General features: G+C 36.8%; 1 protein-coding gene across 1 annotated transcript in view; it reads left to right on the top strand.

The window, feature by feature from the left end:
* LOC128855409 (neuropeptide SIFamide receptor) overlaps positions 1–14,782 on the top strand; it is a 60,265-nt gene that overhangs the window by 32,082 nt on the left and 13,401 nt on the right. The window contains exon 2 of the mRNA XM_054090278.1: positions 6,209–6,308. Within this exon, the coding sequence (XP_053946253.1) occupies positions 6,209–6,308 (100 nt within the window). The remainder of the gene's footprint in view (positions 1–6,208; positions 6,309–14,782) is intronic.

Below are 14,782 nucleotides of genomic sequence, written 5' to 3'. Positions count from 1 at the left end.
CGTTTGTATCCATTCGGACAACATGACCCAGCCAGCGTAGCCGCTGGATCTTTATTCGCTGCGCTATGTCTATGTCGTCGTAAAGCTCATACAGCTCATCGTTCCATCGCCTGCGATATTCGCCGTTGCCGACGTGCAAAGGTCCAAAAATCTTACGCAGAATCTTTCTCTGAAACACTCCAAGCGTCGCTTCATCGGATGTTGTCATTGAGTGAATCCGAGCTAACTTTCCTCAAAGTCATCATTACTACCGACGAGACGTGGGCTGAGTACGACACGCAATGCAGACATCAGGCGAATGAGTGGAGAGCTCCTAATAAGCCAAGACCAAAAAGCTTTTTAGTCTCGAAAGAAAGCGATGTTCACCACGAATTTTTGCCAAAAGGTCGGACGAAAAAAGAAAGAATATGTGAGAAAACAACTCGTAGTTTCTGCACCGTCTCACAGTGCCATCACTATTGGTGATTTTTTTACCAAAAAGGAAGCGAATACCATCCAACAGCCATCAAATTCACCTGATAACGTCCGCTGCGACTTTTTTCTGTTTGATCGAGTCAAAAACTACTACGGGAACGCGTTTTAACTACCGAAAGGAAGTGATGGAAAAATCGTAAACTGTGATGGCTATAGCAAAAATACAGATAAAAATCGCAGGGAGTCATATCAGGTCAATTCGAGGGCTGTTGGATGGTATAATGGCCACTCACTCGCCTGATGTCTGGATTGCGTGTCGTACTGATAAACTCACGTCTCGTCTCCAGTAATGATGCACTTGAAGATTCACACATGGAAAGATTATCTTTGAAGCATGTCGATCAAATTTAAAAAATAGAACTCCAATCAGTTGACTTAAATCGCCACCTGGCGGTTGTTACAGGAACTTTTCGATCAAGGTGGTATATTTTTATAAAAAAATAGTGATTTGTTCACAAGTATGCGACGGAGTGTATACAAGGGTTGCTGTTTATATTTCTGGCCTCACAATGGAAAAATTAAGAATCTTTGTTGAAAATGGTTTTGTTATTAAAAAATCCTAAAAATGATATGATGATCTTGCACCATCTTGCTCATTTCGCGCGCGGCGTCGATATTTTCTGGTACAACCACTGATTTTGGACTACCTTCCCGGAATTTTTCGGTAAGCGACCACTAGTTAAACTCGGCCAAAATCTCTGAAGCGGTTATAGCGCCAATGAAGAAAAAAAAAAGAACACCGAAAATGAAGAAATTCACTCTGAGTATGTTTAATGTAAAATATTATATGTATGTCAAACTTTTCAATGGAATTCTCGGAAAGCGCCTGACAATACTAGAAGTGCCCAAGGCCAGAAATATAAATAGCAAACCTCGTATGGGAAGGAGTACGAATTAACTGCAATTAATTTAAGGCAATTATATGTACCTGTATATAGTATGTAATATAAACGATTTAATATAGAACTATACAATAAAAAAATTAACGCCCACATAGAAAACATTACAACTCTCAGTAGTCACTATCACTGCAAGTATCCAACAAGCGCACTCTCAACCCCGTCCCATTTTTTTGGGTACTTTTCAAGTTAAACTTTTATTCTTACACGTGTCTGCTATACTCCCATAACAACATTAAATCAAGCGTGTGCTGAACTATACATTTATCACATAGATTTAATAGGTGTTTAATAAATAGGGGCATAAAAAGGACACACAAGTACGTATGTACATCCCTAGAACGTATTAACCTCAAGTGTAATTAAGTGTAACGTATGTGGGTTTTTTTCGCCATCTTAATTCACTTTGGTGGTAATGACATTTTTCTCACCTGTATACTAAATATGTATATTCACACACACATATGCATATATGCATATTCAGCAGTGTGTTTGTATGTACTCATATGTTTGGCTTATCAATGCCATTGCACTAGCATCGCTTGTCCTTCACGGCGTATACGCATCATTTGCTGAATGACAAACTGAAGGAGGCTTGCGGAAAGAGTAGCTATGTGTTTAAGTATGTACAACACATAATAAATATACATATGTAGGTGCAAAGTCAAGTGCGCTCCAGTTACTATTTTGCTGATAATGCGTTTAGAAAGAAATGTTCTCAAGTATTTGCGTATACATAGATTTATGTGTACATACATGTGTAAGTCTGGATCTGCAAATAAACAGAATCACAAATAAATATGGTATGTATGAGTTAGATATGGGCACGAGACTTCGGTATTGAGCTTTCAAATGTGTAGAAATTCAGGAAAGGGCAGTAGGAGAGCTCTATTTACAATTTCTTTTTTACTACTGGGCTACCCGAACAGATCTGCATTACCAATACTTCTATGCATTCGGTTGGCTCTGAAAATTGTGCTTCACAAAATTTGAAAAGAAATTTTTAAATTATTTGATAGAAGGAAAACTACATTTTTTATTTCTTTATACTGGACTCTAAGAATAATAAGAACTTGGTTTAAAGCATTTATCACCTTCGAATCACAGTAAACAAGGTGGCGCAGAATTAATCACACAATCGGGAGATTTATATTTTTTGCAAATGGCGTCGTACGTCAATCACATTTGACACCTGTAAACAAGACAGCTGCTGTATACAAACAGCCGCTTGTCTTTGAGCGCGTAAAGGTCAAAATAAAGATTACCATCATTCAAAATTATTTTTTTATTTAGTAAAAAGTTTTTGAAACACAAAATTGGATGATTAATTTTGCGCCCACTGGTGCATGACCCAAGATATGGCTCACTAAAGTCATCTAGCGGAAAACATTCAGAATTTTTCTCTATCATAAATATTTCTAGGAAACATAAAGTTTTGGTAGGTTTTAGTTAAAATAATCTTTAACATAAATTTTTATGGAATATATATATGCAGTGGGAATCTTCCAGCATATTGAGCAATACAAATTTCATGGGACATTTTTGCATCCTGCAAAACTTGTATTTGTAGACAAAAACATTTTTAATTTTGATTTAATTTCCTCTTACATTTAATACCTACTACTATGAAATATTTATACTGGAAGAAAGAAATTTTACCGTTCCTAAAATATTGGAGAAGTTTTTTGATTTTCATTGTTTCATTAATATAACACAGCTAAATAAAGGGTTTTACAATAACAGGTGTTAGGTGTTAAACAGGAGAGATAATAAACGATTTTTATGGCCGGAATTGGATGGTATTGATCTGGACAACGTTTATTTTCAACAAGACGGCACTATGTGCCACACAAGCAACGAAACCATTGATCTTTTACGGGAAAAGTTTCCGTGTTATCTCTCGAAGAGGTGATCACAATTGGCCACCGAGATCTTGTGATTTAACACCTTATGACTTTTTTCTATGGGAGCACGTGAAAGAGAATGTCTACGCCAACAGCCCAGGGTCGATGCAAGACCTCAAAGATGGAACTCGTGAGGCTGTCGAGGACATAGGGGAGCCACTTGCAATTCGGTTATGGAAAATTTCATGAAATTTCATGATGTTATTTTCTACTATTAACGGCATACCTTCCTCTTTGTAATGAAATAGACATCCGATCATTTATATTTAAAAATAGCATTTTTCTTTGAATATCAAAATAACACCTCTTATTGGAAAGTCCTTTATTATTTACAGCTAAATGCTATTTGTATAAGAAACTCAACACAAATACAATAAAAAATGAGGCGCCAAATACTTTAGTATAAGGGTGAATAATAAGTAGTCCCTTTGTCGTTAATCTGTCTGCCTTACAATTCCTTGGTATGTCACAGTGCCCTGATACCCATATCAAACGGATGCGGAGGATTACCTGCATTCTGTTTACCAACCACGCCTAGGGGAGGGTAAGAAGAAAAGAGTATTCGGAACATCAGTGGGTGTGGTTCTAAGAGCGCCGCTGATACATACATATAAGCGGCATACATACGTTGAAGTTTCAGGAGTATGTATCAGTTAAACTTTTCTCGCCTTGCATTACATTGGCCTAGAAAAGTGCTTGGTTACGCTATTCGCTAGTTAAATGCTTAGTGATGCAGTAGCAACTGACACTTGTAACACAGGCGGACAGACACTCCATATGAAAAAAGAAACCGCACATACAAGGTGGTGCAAAATGAATCACCCAATTTTGTTTTTGAGTAACTTTTTTACTAACTTTTGTACTTTGATTTTTACTCTACGCTACAAGACAAGCGTCTATTCGTATACTGCAACTGTTTAATTCACAAGTGTGAAATGTAATTGACGTACGACGCCATTTGCAAAAATTTTAAATCTTCTAGTAGATTAATTAATTTTGCGCCTCATTAAACTACACTAACAAACTAAAGAGTGCACACAAAGGTTAACTTTTTATCCAAAAGGTTAACTTTTTATCCAACGCGTTTTTCTCAAATGGTGTTTTCAAAGTCGGTGGCCAATATTACTCGAAAACGGCTGAACCGATTAATTTCAAGTTTTAACACGAACTTCTTAAATATATTTTTTAGTAATTAATCGAAAATTTTTTCTCAGAGATAAATATATTTTTTTTTATAAACAATTAAACAATTTAATTAATTTTATAACAATTTTGGTCAAAAATCGATTTTTTTTTTTTGGGAAACCGCCATTTTGTCAAAAAAAATTATTTTGCATACTCCCTAGATTAATTACTAGATTAACCATTACTTTCACTTTAAAATCTGTTTGGTTTTTTAATTTCAGAGGATCCAGTTCAGAGATATAATCGCCACCGCAAAACGTCTTTTTTGAGAGGAGCTCCCGGAGATCAGCTGTAGCTCCTTTCCAAATAAATAGTTTTACCAATACTAAGTCTTAAAATACAGTTAAAAGATAACATAATATGTGCACAAATTTTTAGATCTGTAAATTTAAAAATTTTCTCTGAAAAAATTCTGGAAAATTCGCTTTTTTCGGCCTTCTAAGTGTATATAACCCCTTGGGCCGAAGTTTACATACCTTCTATGCTTATAGGTACATATTGCGCAATGATTTAGTTATAATTTTAATATTACTATAAATGAGATATGATGAAAAATTTACCCAGTGCTTTGTGTAGATAGTATGAAATCATTGTGAAAAAATGTAAAAGGTTTGGCCAATATCAAAACGCTGACCGGCTCTCAGCAAATTTCAAAGAATCAGATGATTGACTAACGAACGTAACCGGAGTCATGACAGCGGTTTGGTTACGAAAAAAATAAGATTGTGTAGATTGTATACGAAAAAAAATCAACACAACCATAGCTCATGTTGCTTTGTTGCCGTCTGCACAACAACTGATTGGGGCCAAGGATGATAGATTTCAAGGTTTATTTTTTAACTTTGTGAGCAGAACTTTGGCTACCACATCACTTGGGGATTCGACAGCCGAATTCTTCACGACCATTTCACACACTCGTTCCTTCAGTCATTGTTCATGAGCGAAAACTGCGTTAATTTCTTTTTATATTTCGCAGCGAAGTGCCATTGGTTGAAGTAGCTCGAGTTTTTTTATACGCACACCCCAAGGGACGTCAGCCTATCAGTTGCTCCTGTCAAATTCGTTCAGAGCCGAAAAACGGTATGTTAAAGAGCTCACCTTCGAAACCTTTTCACCATAGATTGCGACAAGTGGATGAATACGTGTGAAATGAACGGGCAGAATTCTACTCCTGAGTACCCGGTGACGTCGTAGCCGATGTTTTTCACCCCATTTCGCTTTTCACTATAGCTGAAGGCCAAACCTGAAAATTACAAGTGTTTATATAAAATTTTAGATATGTATTTTCACTTTTTCTGTAGCTGATACTCCTAAATGACTTGTAGTAACATCGGCATAAAATATATTGTATTTTCCCGCTACCATCTGCAGAATAAATTTTACTAAGTTGGTAACTAAATTGTGTCACCAGATGAGCAGATACTAATCTACTTTTTTGCGTTTATATTACATTAAATACTTGGAAAAGTCACATAAAAATGTATTCAGACAAAAGTTTATATATATATATTTTTTTTTGAAGAGTTTTCCCGCGTTGATTAGAAGCATTAAAATCAAATTGATATAATTAAAACTATTCTCTAACTAGCGAGAAAAAGCCGAAAGTTTTCTACGTATGTGTGTGTGTATATATACATATATGTATATTCAAGTATATGTGTGTGTCAGCGTGCCCATTATGTTAATTGTCTGTCTCATTGTTCCTTACTCTAATTAATTGCTTTTGTTTTAATGTTCTTCTTTTAGCCTGGATGTTGGGATGGCTGATGTGTAAGACCGTCCCATATATACAAGGCGTATCCGTGGCTGCATCTGTCTATAGTCTAATTGCTGTATCGTTAGATAGGTAAGTGAAACATTTACTCATACTCCTGCCCCATTAAAAATCCTTAATTTAGCTTTCTCGTCTAACATGTAAATTAGCATTGTTGCCCTTGATTGTTAGTATGTAAGTGAAAGTCAAATCAATTTCAACAGCATTTTTCCTAACTTACGCAGAAATAAAAAAGCAAAACGAAACGAAAAAGGCTAACAGGCATTGCTAAGTCTCACAGCGGTTAATTATATGGTAATTATTCTGGTTCACAGCAAAAATGTACAGCGCACAAAAAGATTATAAGACCAGGAGGATTATGATGATATCTAAAGCAGTAATAGAAAAATGCCCCAATATCATTGAATGTACGAGGTGTGTTCAAAAAGTATCGCGAATTTTGAATTTTCGCAGGTTACATATACTCGTATTCGAATTTCGATTTTTTTGTGGCGATATGTTGCTACTCATGTCTCTCACTCATATCGACGAGCTCGGCTATTTTGAATGTTCAGTTAATTGTTGACAGCTGCTTTGCTTGCACGTGTTTCGGCTCGTCTTCGATTTTTACTTATTCCAAAAGATGGATCAAAGAACCTGTATCAAATTTTGTGTGAAAAACGAAATTAAGTGCGCGGATGCATTCCGAATGTTGACTGTGTCATATGGAGAAGCTACTTTGGACCAAAGCAACGTTTATCGGTGGTACAAAATGTTCTCAGAGGCCAAGAAGATGTGAACGACGATAAGCGTGCCGGATGCCCGAGCACTTCAACAACAGTCGAATGATGAAGTGAAGAAAATGGTATTGGCCAATCGTCGAAACACCCATTAGAGAAGTTGATGAGGACCTAGACATATCGATTGGTTTGTGCCATTCGATTTTTTTCAATGATTTGGGCATGAGACGGGTCACCGCATTACGCGCCTGAAAAGAAAGCTGAAAGGGAGGCGTTTCGACTCCATCGAGGCGATCCAAAAAACTGTGACAGCCGAATTGAACGCGATTCCGGCGGATGAGTTTAAAAAATGTTTCCAGCAGTGGAAGGACCGCTACCAGCGGTGTATTGACGCTCAAGGGTACTATTTTGAAGAATATTAGTTGTATACGCCAAAAGGTTTAATAAAACTGCTTAAAAAAATAAGGCTCATTACTTTTCAATCAAACCCTGTATAAAGTGAGAGATTGTTTCAAAACTAAATAGAAACATTTTGCATTTACTTCCATTTAAAAGAAAAGTACGGATGTACGAAGAAAAGTGGTAGAAACCCAAAAAAGAAAACAGACTAGTTTGACATTTTCAGAAAAGTACTAACTTTGGGAAGATTACTGGGAAAAATTAATTTTTTCTAATGAAAAACAATTCAATCTGGACGAGTCAGATGGTTCCCAAATGTATTGACATGATAAATGGAAGTAAAAGCAGGAGAGAGTGGCTCGTAGTTTCGGAGCTGATGTTGTCATGGTTTGGTCAGTCTTTAGTGTCAAAGGCAAAATGCCTATAAGGTTTATAAAATGAATAGTGTGAAGTACATAGAACCTCTACATAAAGTACTTATTACTTACTTATTACTTTTAATGATTTATTTCGATGAAGGCAGTGCAGCCGTTCATGCGACCAAATTAACAAAAGAGTCCTTAACCTAATGGAAAATGTCTGGGCAATACTTTCTCAATCGGTTTTCAAAATTGCTGAAATTAACGTCGAATTGTTTAGGGAAAAGGCAATCCATTATTTTCTCGGTACAATTTAAATTCTATGCTCGTTGTCAAGGTAACACTCCAGACTAAAACAATGCATTTGCTGTTTTTTGTTTGTTCCATCCAATTATGAGTTACAGGGTGTTAATAATGGAAGTCAACAAAGAGAAATTTCGGTACATTTTAGGGTTTCAATGGAAGTCAAAACAGAGAAAATTCGGTACCCTTAATAAAGGCGAAAATACAAGCCAGGTCGCTGAAATTGTGAATGGTGTTTATGGTGCCGATACGGAACCAGCTAATTACGTGCAATTTTGGTTTCATCGACACCGTTCAGGAATTTTTGGTTTTAAAGAAAATGTCGATAATGTCGAAAATATCGATAAAATCACAGAAATAATCGAATTTGAAGGGGATTTTAATAGTCGTAGCACCGCTCAAGAGCTAAAAATCGGTCATAAAACAGTTTTAAACCGTTTGTGCAAACATTTTACGCAAAAATAATGGATTTCTTTTCATCAAACTAATATTAAAAAAATAATTAATCAAATCGATGCCCCGACAACTTCAACAAGTTATAACCAAAGGAAATCCAACACAAATTACTAAGCTCCAAATTATAAACGAACCAAAAGAATTATATTTGTTTATTTTAAATATAATAACATTTGTCTCTTTTTTCCTTCTAAAGATTTTTTTCTTAATAATTAATTTAATTTTCGAGAAATGTGTGCTTATTTCAGGGTATTCTTAAAACATGTACAATTGAAAAAGTAATATGAAAACCCTAAATTGTTCGGCCTAAACTGATAACAAAAGTATAAAAAATTTAGTTAGTCTTATGATTTTTTCGTGCGGTGTATTTGCAAGAAAGCCAACTTCATTAGCACAATTAATGAATTAGATAAACGCGAGTTGAGCTAAATACATACTTATTTGCATTTATATGTATGTTGATACAAGTTTTGAATGAAATCGCTGCACAATTTGAATATGTAAAGTTTCTCTTTGCACTATAAAATTCTAAATACAAAATGCAGGGAGCAACGACTTCTGATTGTCTTTATTAGGCGCAGAGTGCAGAGAGAGACTGTGCACAGTTAGGCCATATGGACCATAGCGGGTGAACTTTTTTTCTTCCATGTGAAGCCATTACGTTTATTTTCGTCTAATGAAACGCTCTAAATGTGCGCTAGTGATGCCACTGGCAGAGTTAATGCTTGACGTTTTCCGCCACCTTCTCATTGCTGTAGCTGCGTCAAAAGTCATTCGCCCTCATAAGGCATTGTCCTGTAAACAGTGTAATGAGATTATAAAATTAAATCTTTTTTCATTGATCAGTTTCTAAATTAAGACTACAAAATTAAGAATAAATTTCCTTTTGCTCGATAAGATCACCTTTTGCCTTGATTATGGCCTTGAGATGGTCCAGAAATGAATCGCAAGCTGCCCGAATGTGACTTGCAGGTATTTTGACTCACTCGCGGGCAATGGCTTTTTTCAGCGCCTCGAGACTGGTGAATCTCTTAGTTCGGATCTTACTCTCCAAAATGGCTCAAAGAGAATAATCCAAATCCAGGTTCGTGTCTGGTGAATTTGAGAGTAAATGTGTGAATGAAGTTTGGAACGTTGTTTCTTACCCATTCTTGGTGCACTCGAGCTTTGTGAGATGGTGCCGAGCCCTTCTGAAAAGTCCATGGTCTGCCACCGAAATGTTTGCTTTCCCACGGCTGCAAAGCAAACTCCAGAATACTTTCCCAATAATATTTCGCATTTACTTTGTCGCCAGGCTCGATGAAAACGATTGGAGAGCGCCCACCTGCGGTTACAGCGGCCCAAACCATTCCTTGTGGCGGGTGCTGCCTCTTGGTGGCCAATCGATGACTGAAATTTTAGTATGAACGGTAAGTCAAATAACCCCTATCGTTTTGGGAGTTTACGAATTACTCAACTGAAAATATTTTCTCTTCAGAAAACACAAGGTTCGGAAATTGACCGTTTTCGGCCAAGCGAAGCAACTCCTCGTTCTCTCAAGTCTGACTTGTTGCTGCTTTGGTGTGAGATCATGCGCCTTTTGGATGTTGTAAGGCTTGACTTGGAGATAATTGTTCAGTATGCGGCGGATGCCACGGTCAGACATTTTCAGTTTTTTCGCCATTTCATTGGCACTTCGTCGGGGATTTCGCTCAAGTCGCTTCTTCACTTTTTGAACCGTTTCACGTGGCGTTGCAGTCTTTCGATGACTACCTCCATGACGTTTCGCGATGCTACCATTTGCTTTAAGGTGCTCGAGCTCACGAACAATCGCTGGTTATGATTTTCCAGCCAAATATAATGCAATCACACTATTACGTTTCGTCCTATTACGTATTACGTCCAATACTGATTTTCTTTTTTCGCGTTTACTCTCGGCAAAATGCTTCCGCGCGCTTGTAAACAATACTCTGGGCCGTCATTTAGCCAACTAACAGACAACTGATGCCCGTGCAGACTGCTGCGCGAGCGGTCTGAAATTGGTTACACATCGAATGCCGGGCTCTGTACTATCCGCGCGGCCTAGTTCGTAGTCAGCTTCTTTAACGACTTTAACTTGGCTATCAGAGTTTATTGTGATAGGCAGTGAAAGATGGAAAATCTACTTATCCAAAAAGTCGCTTCCCTTATCTCATTTAAATGTATGTGATTTGATTATTTTACAAAAGTTTTAAAAACAATTTTTGTTTTGGTACCCAACGCCTAGCAATCATACTAAGATAGCCGATTTCAAACAGTATTGGTAAAGTATTATTATATATTTTATCGAAATTCCGTCATATTTTGAGCTAAACACTTTTCTAACAAAAGAAGCTATGCAGACTTTTTAAAAGTAATATTCTTCAAACGTCATTGAAGTTTTGTTTATTCCTCAATCAGTTGTTCCACATAAACGCTTTAAAATATGATAGAATTTAATTAAGACTTTATGCACAACGATGCAACTAAACTGGTTTTCTTAATAGTCAAAACATTATAGTACTCAAACTATGAGTTATTATGTATTTGAAATTCGCTAACCATCAGCTGGCGCAATCACATCGTAATCCTTCTACTTTGTTGGCTTTTTATGAGTTCATGCAGATATTTGTTAGAGATGCCAATATTGGTGGTGTTTGTTGTACCCTGGATGTACAGGGTCCGCCATATAACTTTACGGAATTAAAAATGCTATAAAAAAGAAACTACTCAATATTTTTCCAAACTGTTTTTTTTTATTTTGGAGTACAATCCTTCCTCTTAATGATGGAACACAACTTCATTCATATGGCTGCCTCGGCTAGCCATGCACCATCCCATACGATCGGTCCAATTTTTCAACACATTTTCGATTGTATGTGGCTGTATTTCAGCTATGACATCGTGTATGTTGGTCTTCAGTGCATCAATTGTTGCTGGTTTTTTGGCGTAACACTGGTCTTTGACGGCACCCTAAAGATGATAATCCAACAGCGTCAAATCGTAGCTCCGAGGCTCCCAAACGATATCAGAACTTCGGCTGATAATGCGATCTTCGAAGGCAGTGCGCAAAAGATTGATCGTAGCATTCGCTGTGTGGCAAGTAGCGCCATCTTGTTGGAACCAAATGCCATCAATATCCTCCTCTTCAATTTCTCGGAACAAAAATTCGTTCAACATGGCCCGGTAACGCTCTCCATTGACGGTTACGGCCACTCCTCGCTCATTTTCGAAGAAAAATGGACCAATCAAGTAATTTTCGTACACATTCTGCAACATTACCATGGTTTTCAAAGTAATGTCGCAATATTTCCCAGCGTTCTTTGAGCGTATACACAACCATTTTCGTTCAGCGGAAGAATAAAACTAATTTTCTGTCAAATCAGATGACAACTAAGTGTTACCATTCTTCAAATAATACCTAGTTCAAATCCGTAACGATAGATGGCGGGCCTTATATATTTAATATGAACCCGGGATATAATTTTCTCAAATTAAGTAAAAAAATTAAGTATTTTGTTAAAAACTAAAATCAAATAAATTTAGATTTAGTTCAAAACTATACAACCAGACAGTTCTTAAAGCAGGAACTTACTTCCAATTATCCTCTTCTCCCAGTGGAGCATAAGGGCATAGCAGGAAATATCATAGATTAATACACTTTTTAAATTGTATTCACTTAAATGCAACTTTTTGGAGCTTTGGTTACAAGGAAATATTTTATCTTCTTTCTTAAAATTCCTCTTTGCACTAAAAATACTAGTAGACGTCAATAAAATTGGAAATTCCTGGTTCAAATATTAGATTTAAAATGTGCCTGAAAGATTGGAAAATATTTTAATTTGAGTCTTCTCTCCGTAATTTAAATTTATTACACAAAAAACCTGCCGAATGAAAGTATCACTTTGTAAGTAAGAAGAGCTTTGTGGAAAAACTTCAAGGCGCACATCACAAATTGGAGAGAGAGCTCCGTTATATATATAAACAGTCCAGTTCACTTGATTATGGGCAATAACTTTTATGGAAGAAAACGGATAGTAAAGGAACCGTATTTGATCTAGTAATCCATTTCTTTTACAAATAATGATTCCGGTGAATAGAAAAAAGTAGTACCTAGTGAGGAATCAATCAGGGAGCGCCGAATGGATACAGGTACTATTTCCATGACTTAAGAAAGAAGGAAAGGTACTTGAGTCGACATCACCGCCGTGAAGGTGGTGTTATGGTATAGGGAGCATTATCGTACTAGGGCGATTTCGAATTGAAAATCGTGGACTGCAAAACAGCGGTAAACAGCTATAAAACTCTGTTGCAATCATCTTTTCCAGAGGATAATGGACCTGTACACACTTCAAGTGTGGTCAAAACTTGAATTGCGTCCCAAAACGTTGAAACTTTAGCAATGGCACCGTATTCTCCAGATCTGAACATTATTGAAAATCTATAGGGATGGCTTGATCCTAAGGTTTATGAGGGTGTACAACAATTTGAAGACAAAAATGCTTTAATTCGAATCATTAAAGCGGCCTGATCTGAAACTTCACCGGGCTATCCGGAGAATTTGCACAAATCGTGCAGAGCAATTTATAAATGAGGTAGCAGCGCAAACAAAAAATTAGTGTATTTACAAGCGGAGTAATAAATCAAGCACAATATTACAGCTGCTGACGTTTTAAATAAATAAATAAATAATTGGCGCGCCCACTTCTGTTTGGTGTTTGGCCGAGCTCCTCCTTCTATTTGTGGTGCGCGTCTTGATTTTATTCTACAAATGGAGAGACCTACAGTTTTATGAAGACTCCAAACGGCAAATGGGTTTTATGAGAAGCTTTACACTCGGAGGAAGCAGGAATACACTCGGAGGTTTGCCATTGTCTGCCGAGGGACGACCGCTTAGAGTAAAAACTTTTTCTATTATTTGATGTTCATGTACGGAGTTTCGAATATACGCATGCCCGAATGGTAGTGATGCACCCACTCATTTGGCTATGGTCGCCTATGTTTTAGTTGCGAAGTTTTACTGCTTCGAAATACCATTACATGGAATTTTTGATGAAATTTCGATGCATGTTTATTTTCGAACTAAGTACAGCCTTCACTGAATTTTCAGAAAACCTTGGATTTGTACATGGAAACAGTAACTGTAATCCTGATTGATTCCTCACTAAATACTACTTTTTTCGATTCACCGGGATCACTATTTGTAACAGAACTCAAAGCCATATGGTCGTGGTCTCTTGCAAAATCGAGGCAACGTTTTTGCGAAATTTATTCAAAGGTGTTTTTTTTTTGTGCTGCAGATATGGCGCTTTTAGAATATCCATTCGAACAGTGGATTTGCTGTGGGCGGAATTTATTGCAATCCTAAGGATTTTGCTTGTTTCCTTCTGTGTCAAAGCCATCGCATTTCTGCTTTTGTAGTGCTTAAGACCATAAGACGCACCTTGTTTCTCATAACGGTCCACAACATTTGGACTTCGACTAATCTTTTTGGCCATTTGACGATTCGAAAGCCCTTCTAAAGTTAAGATAGCGATTTGTCTTTTCCCCCGATCTGTTCAACCTTTCTGGTTTCCCATTTTATTAATTAGAATTAAGAAGTTTTCGACCAAAAACAATGGCGCTTAAAAAAACGATTCCTTTTCACAGATTTAATGCACAAATAATGTACGCTAACTGAATGCCTCTATGCAAGTGAACCAATCAATCAAGCACAATATTACAGCTGTGGAAGATTTACTGCTGTGAAATACCGTTAGATAAAATGATATTCTGATGCATGTTTATTTTCGAGCAAAGTAAAATCATGGCTTAAATTATCAGAAAACCTTGGATTACTAGATCAAATACGGATGCTTTAATAACCTTTTTTCCTATAAAAGTTATTGCCTCTAATCGAGTGAACCGGATTGTAAAGGATGGTTAAATTTCAAGGGCCGATATTGAATCTGAATCACACCTAAACGTCGACGACACCATTGGACTTCTTTCTTTGAGATTATTTGAAAGAAAAGGTGTACGTCGATAAGCCAGCAACAATTCAAGAGCTAAAGGATGAGATAATTCGGCACATTAACGGCATAGAACCTTAATTATGCCTCAGCTTCATCGAAAATTTGGACCATCGAATGGAGGTGTGCCGCCGAGGCCGCGGCGATCATTTGGCCAATATTTTGTTCCATACGTAATTGAGCTACATCAATATTATCATAATAAAGAGAAATGACAATAATTTCCTAAAAAAATTGTATTTTATTTAAAATTAAAACCGGCCCTTGAAAGTTAACCACCCTTTATATTCTTGAATTCGCAA

This window comes from Anastrepha ludens, chromosome 2, assembly GCF_028408465.1.
Source record: "Anastrepha ludens isolate Willacy chromosome 2, idAnaLude1.1, whole genome shotgun sequence".
NCBI lineage: Eukaryota > Metazoa > Arthropoda > Insecta > Diptera > Tephritidae > Anastrepha > Anastrepha ludens.
Note: the sequence above shows the minus strand (reverse complement) of the source record. Positions and strands in the feature narration are given on the sequence as shown.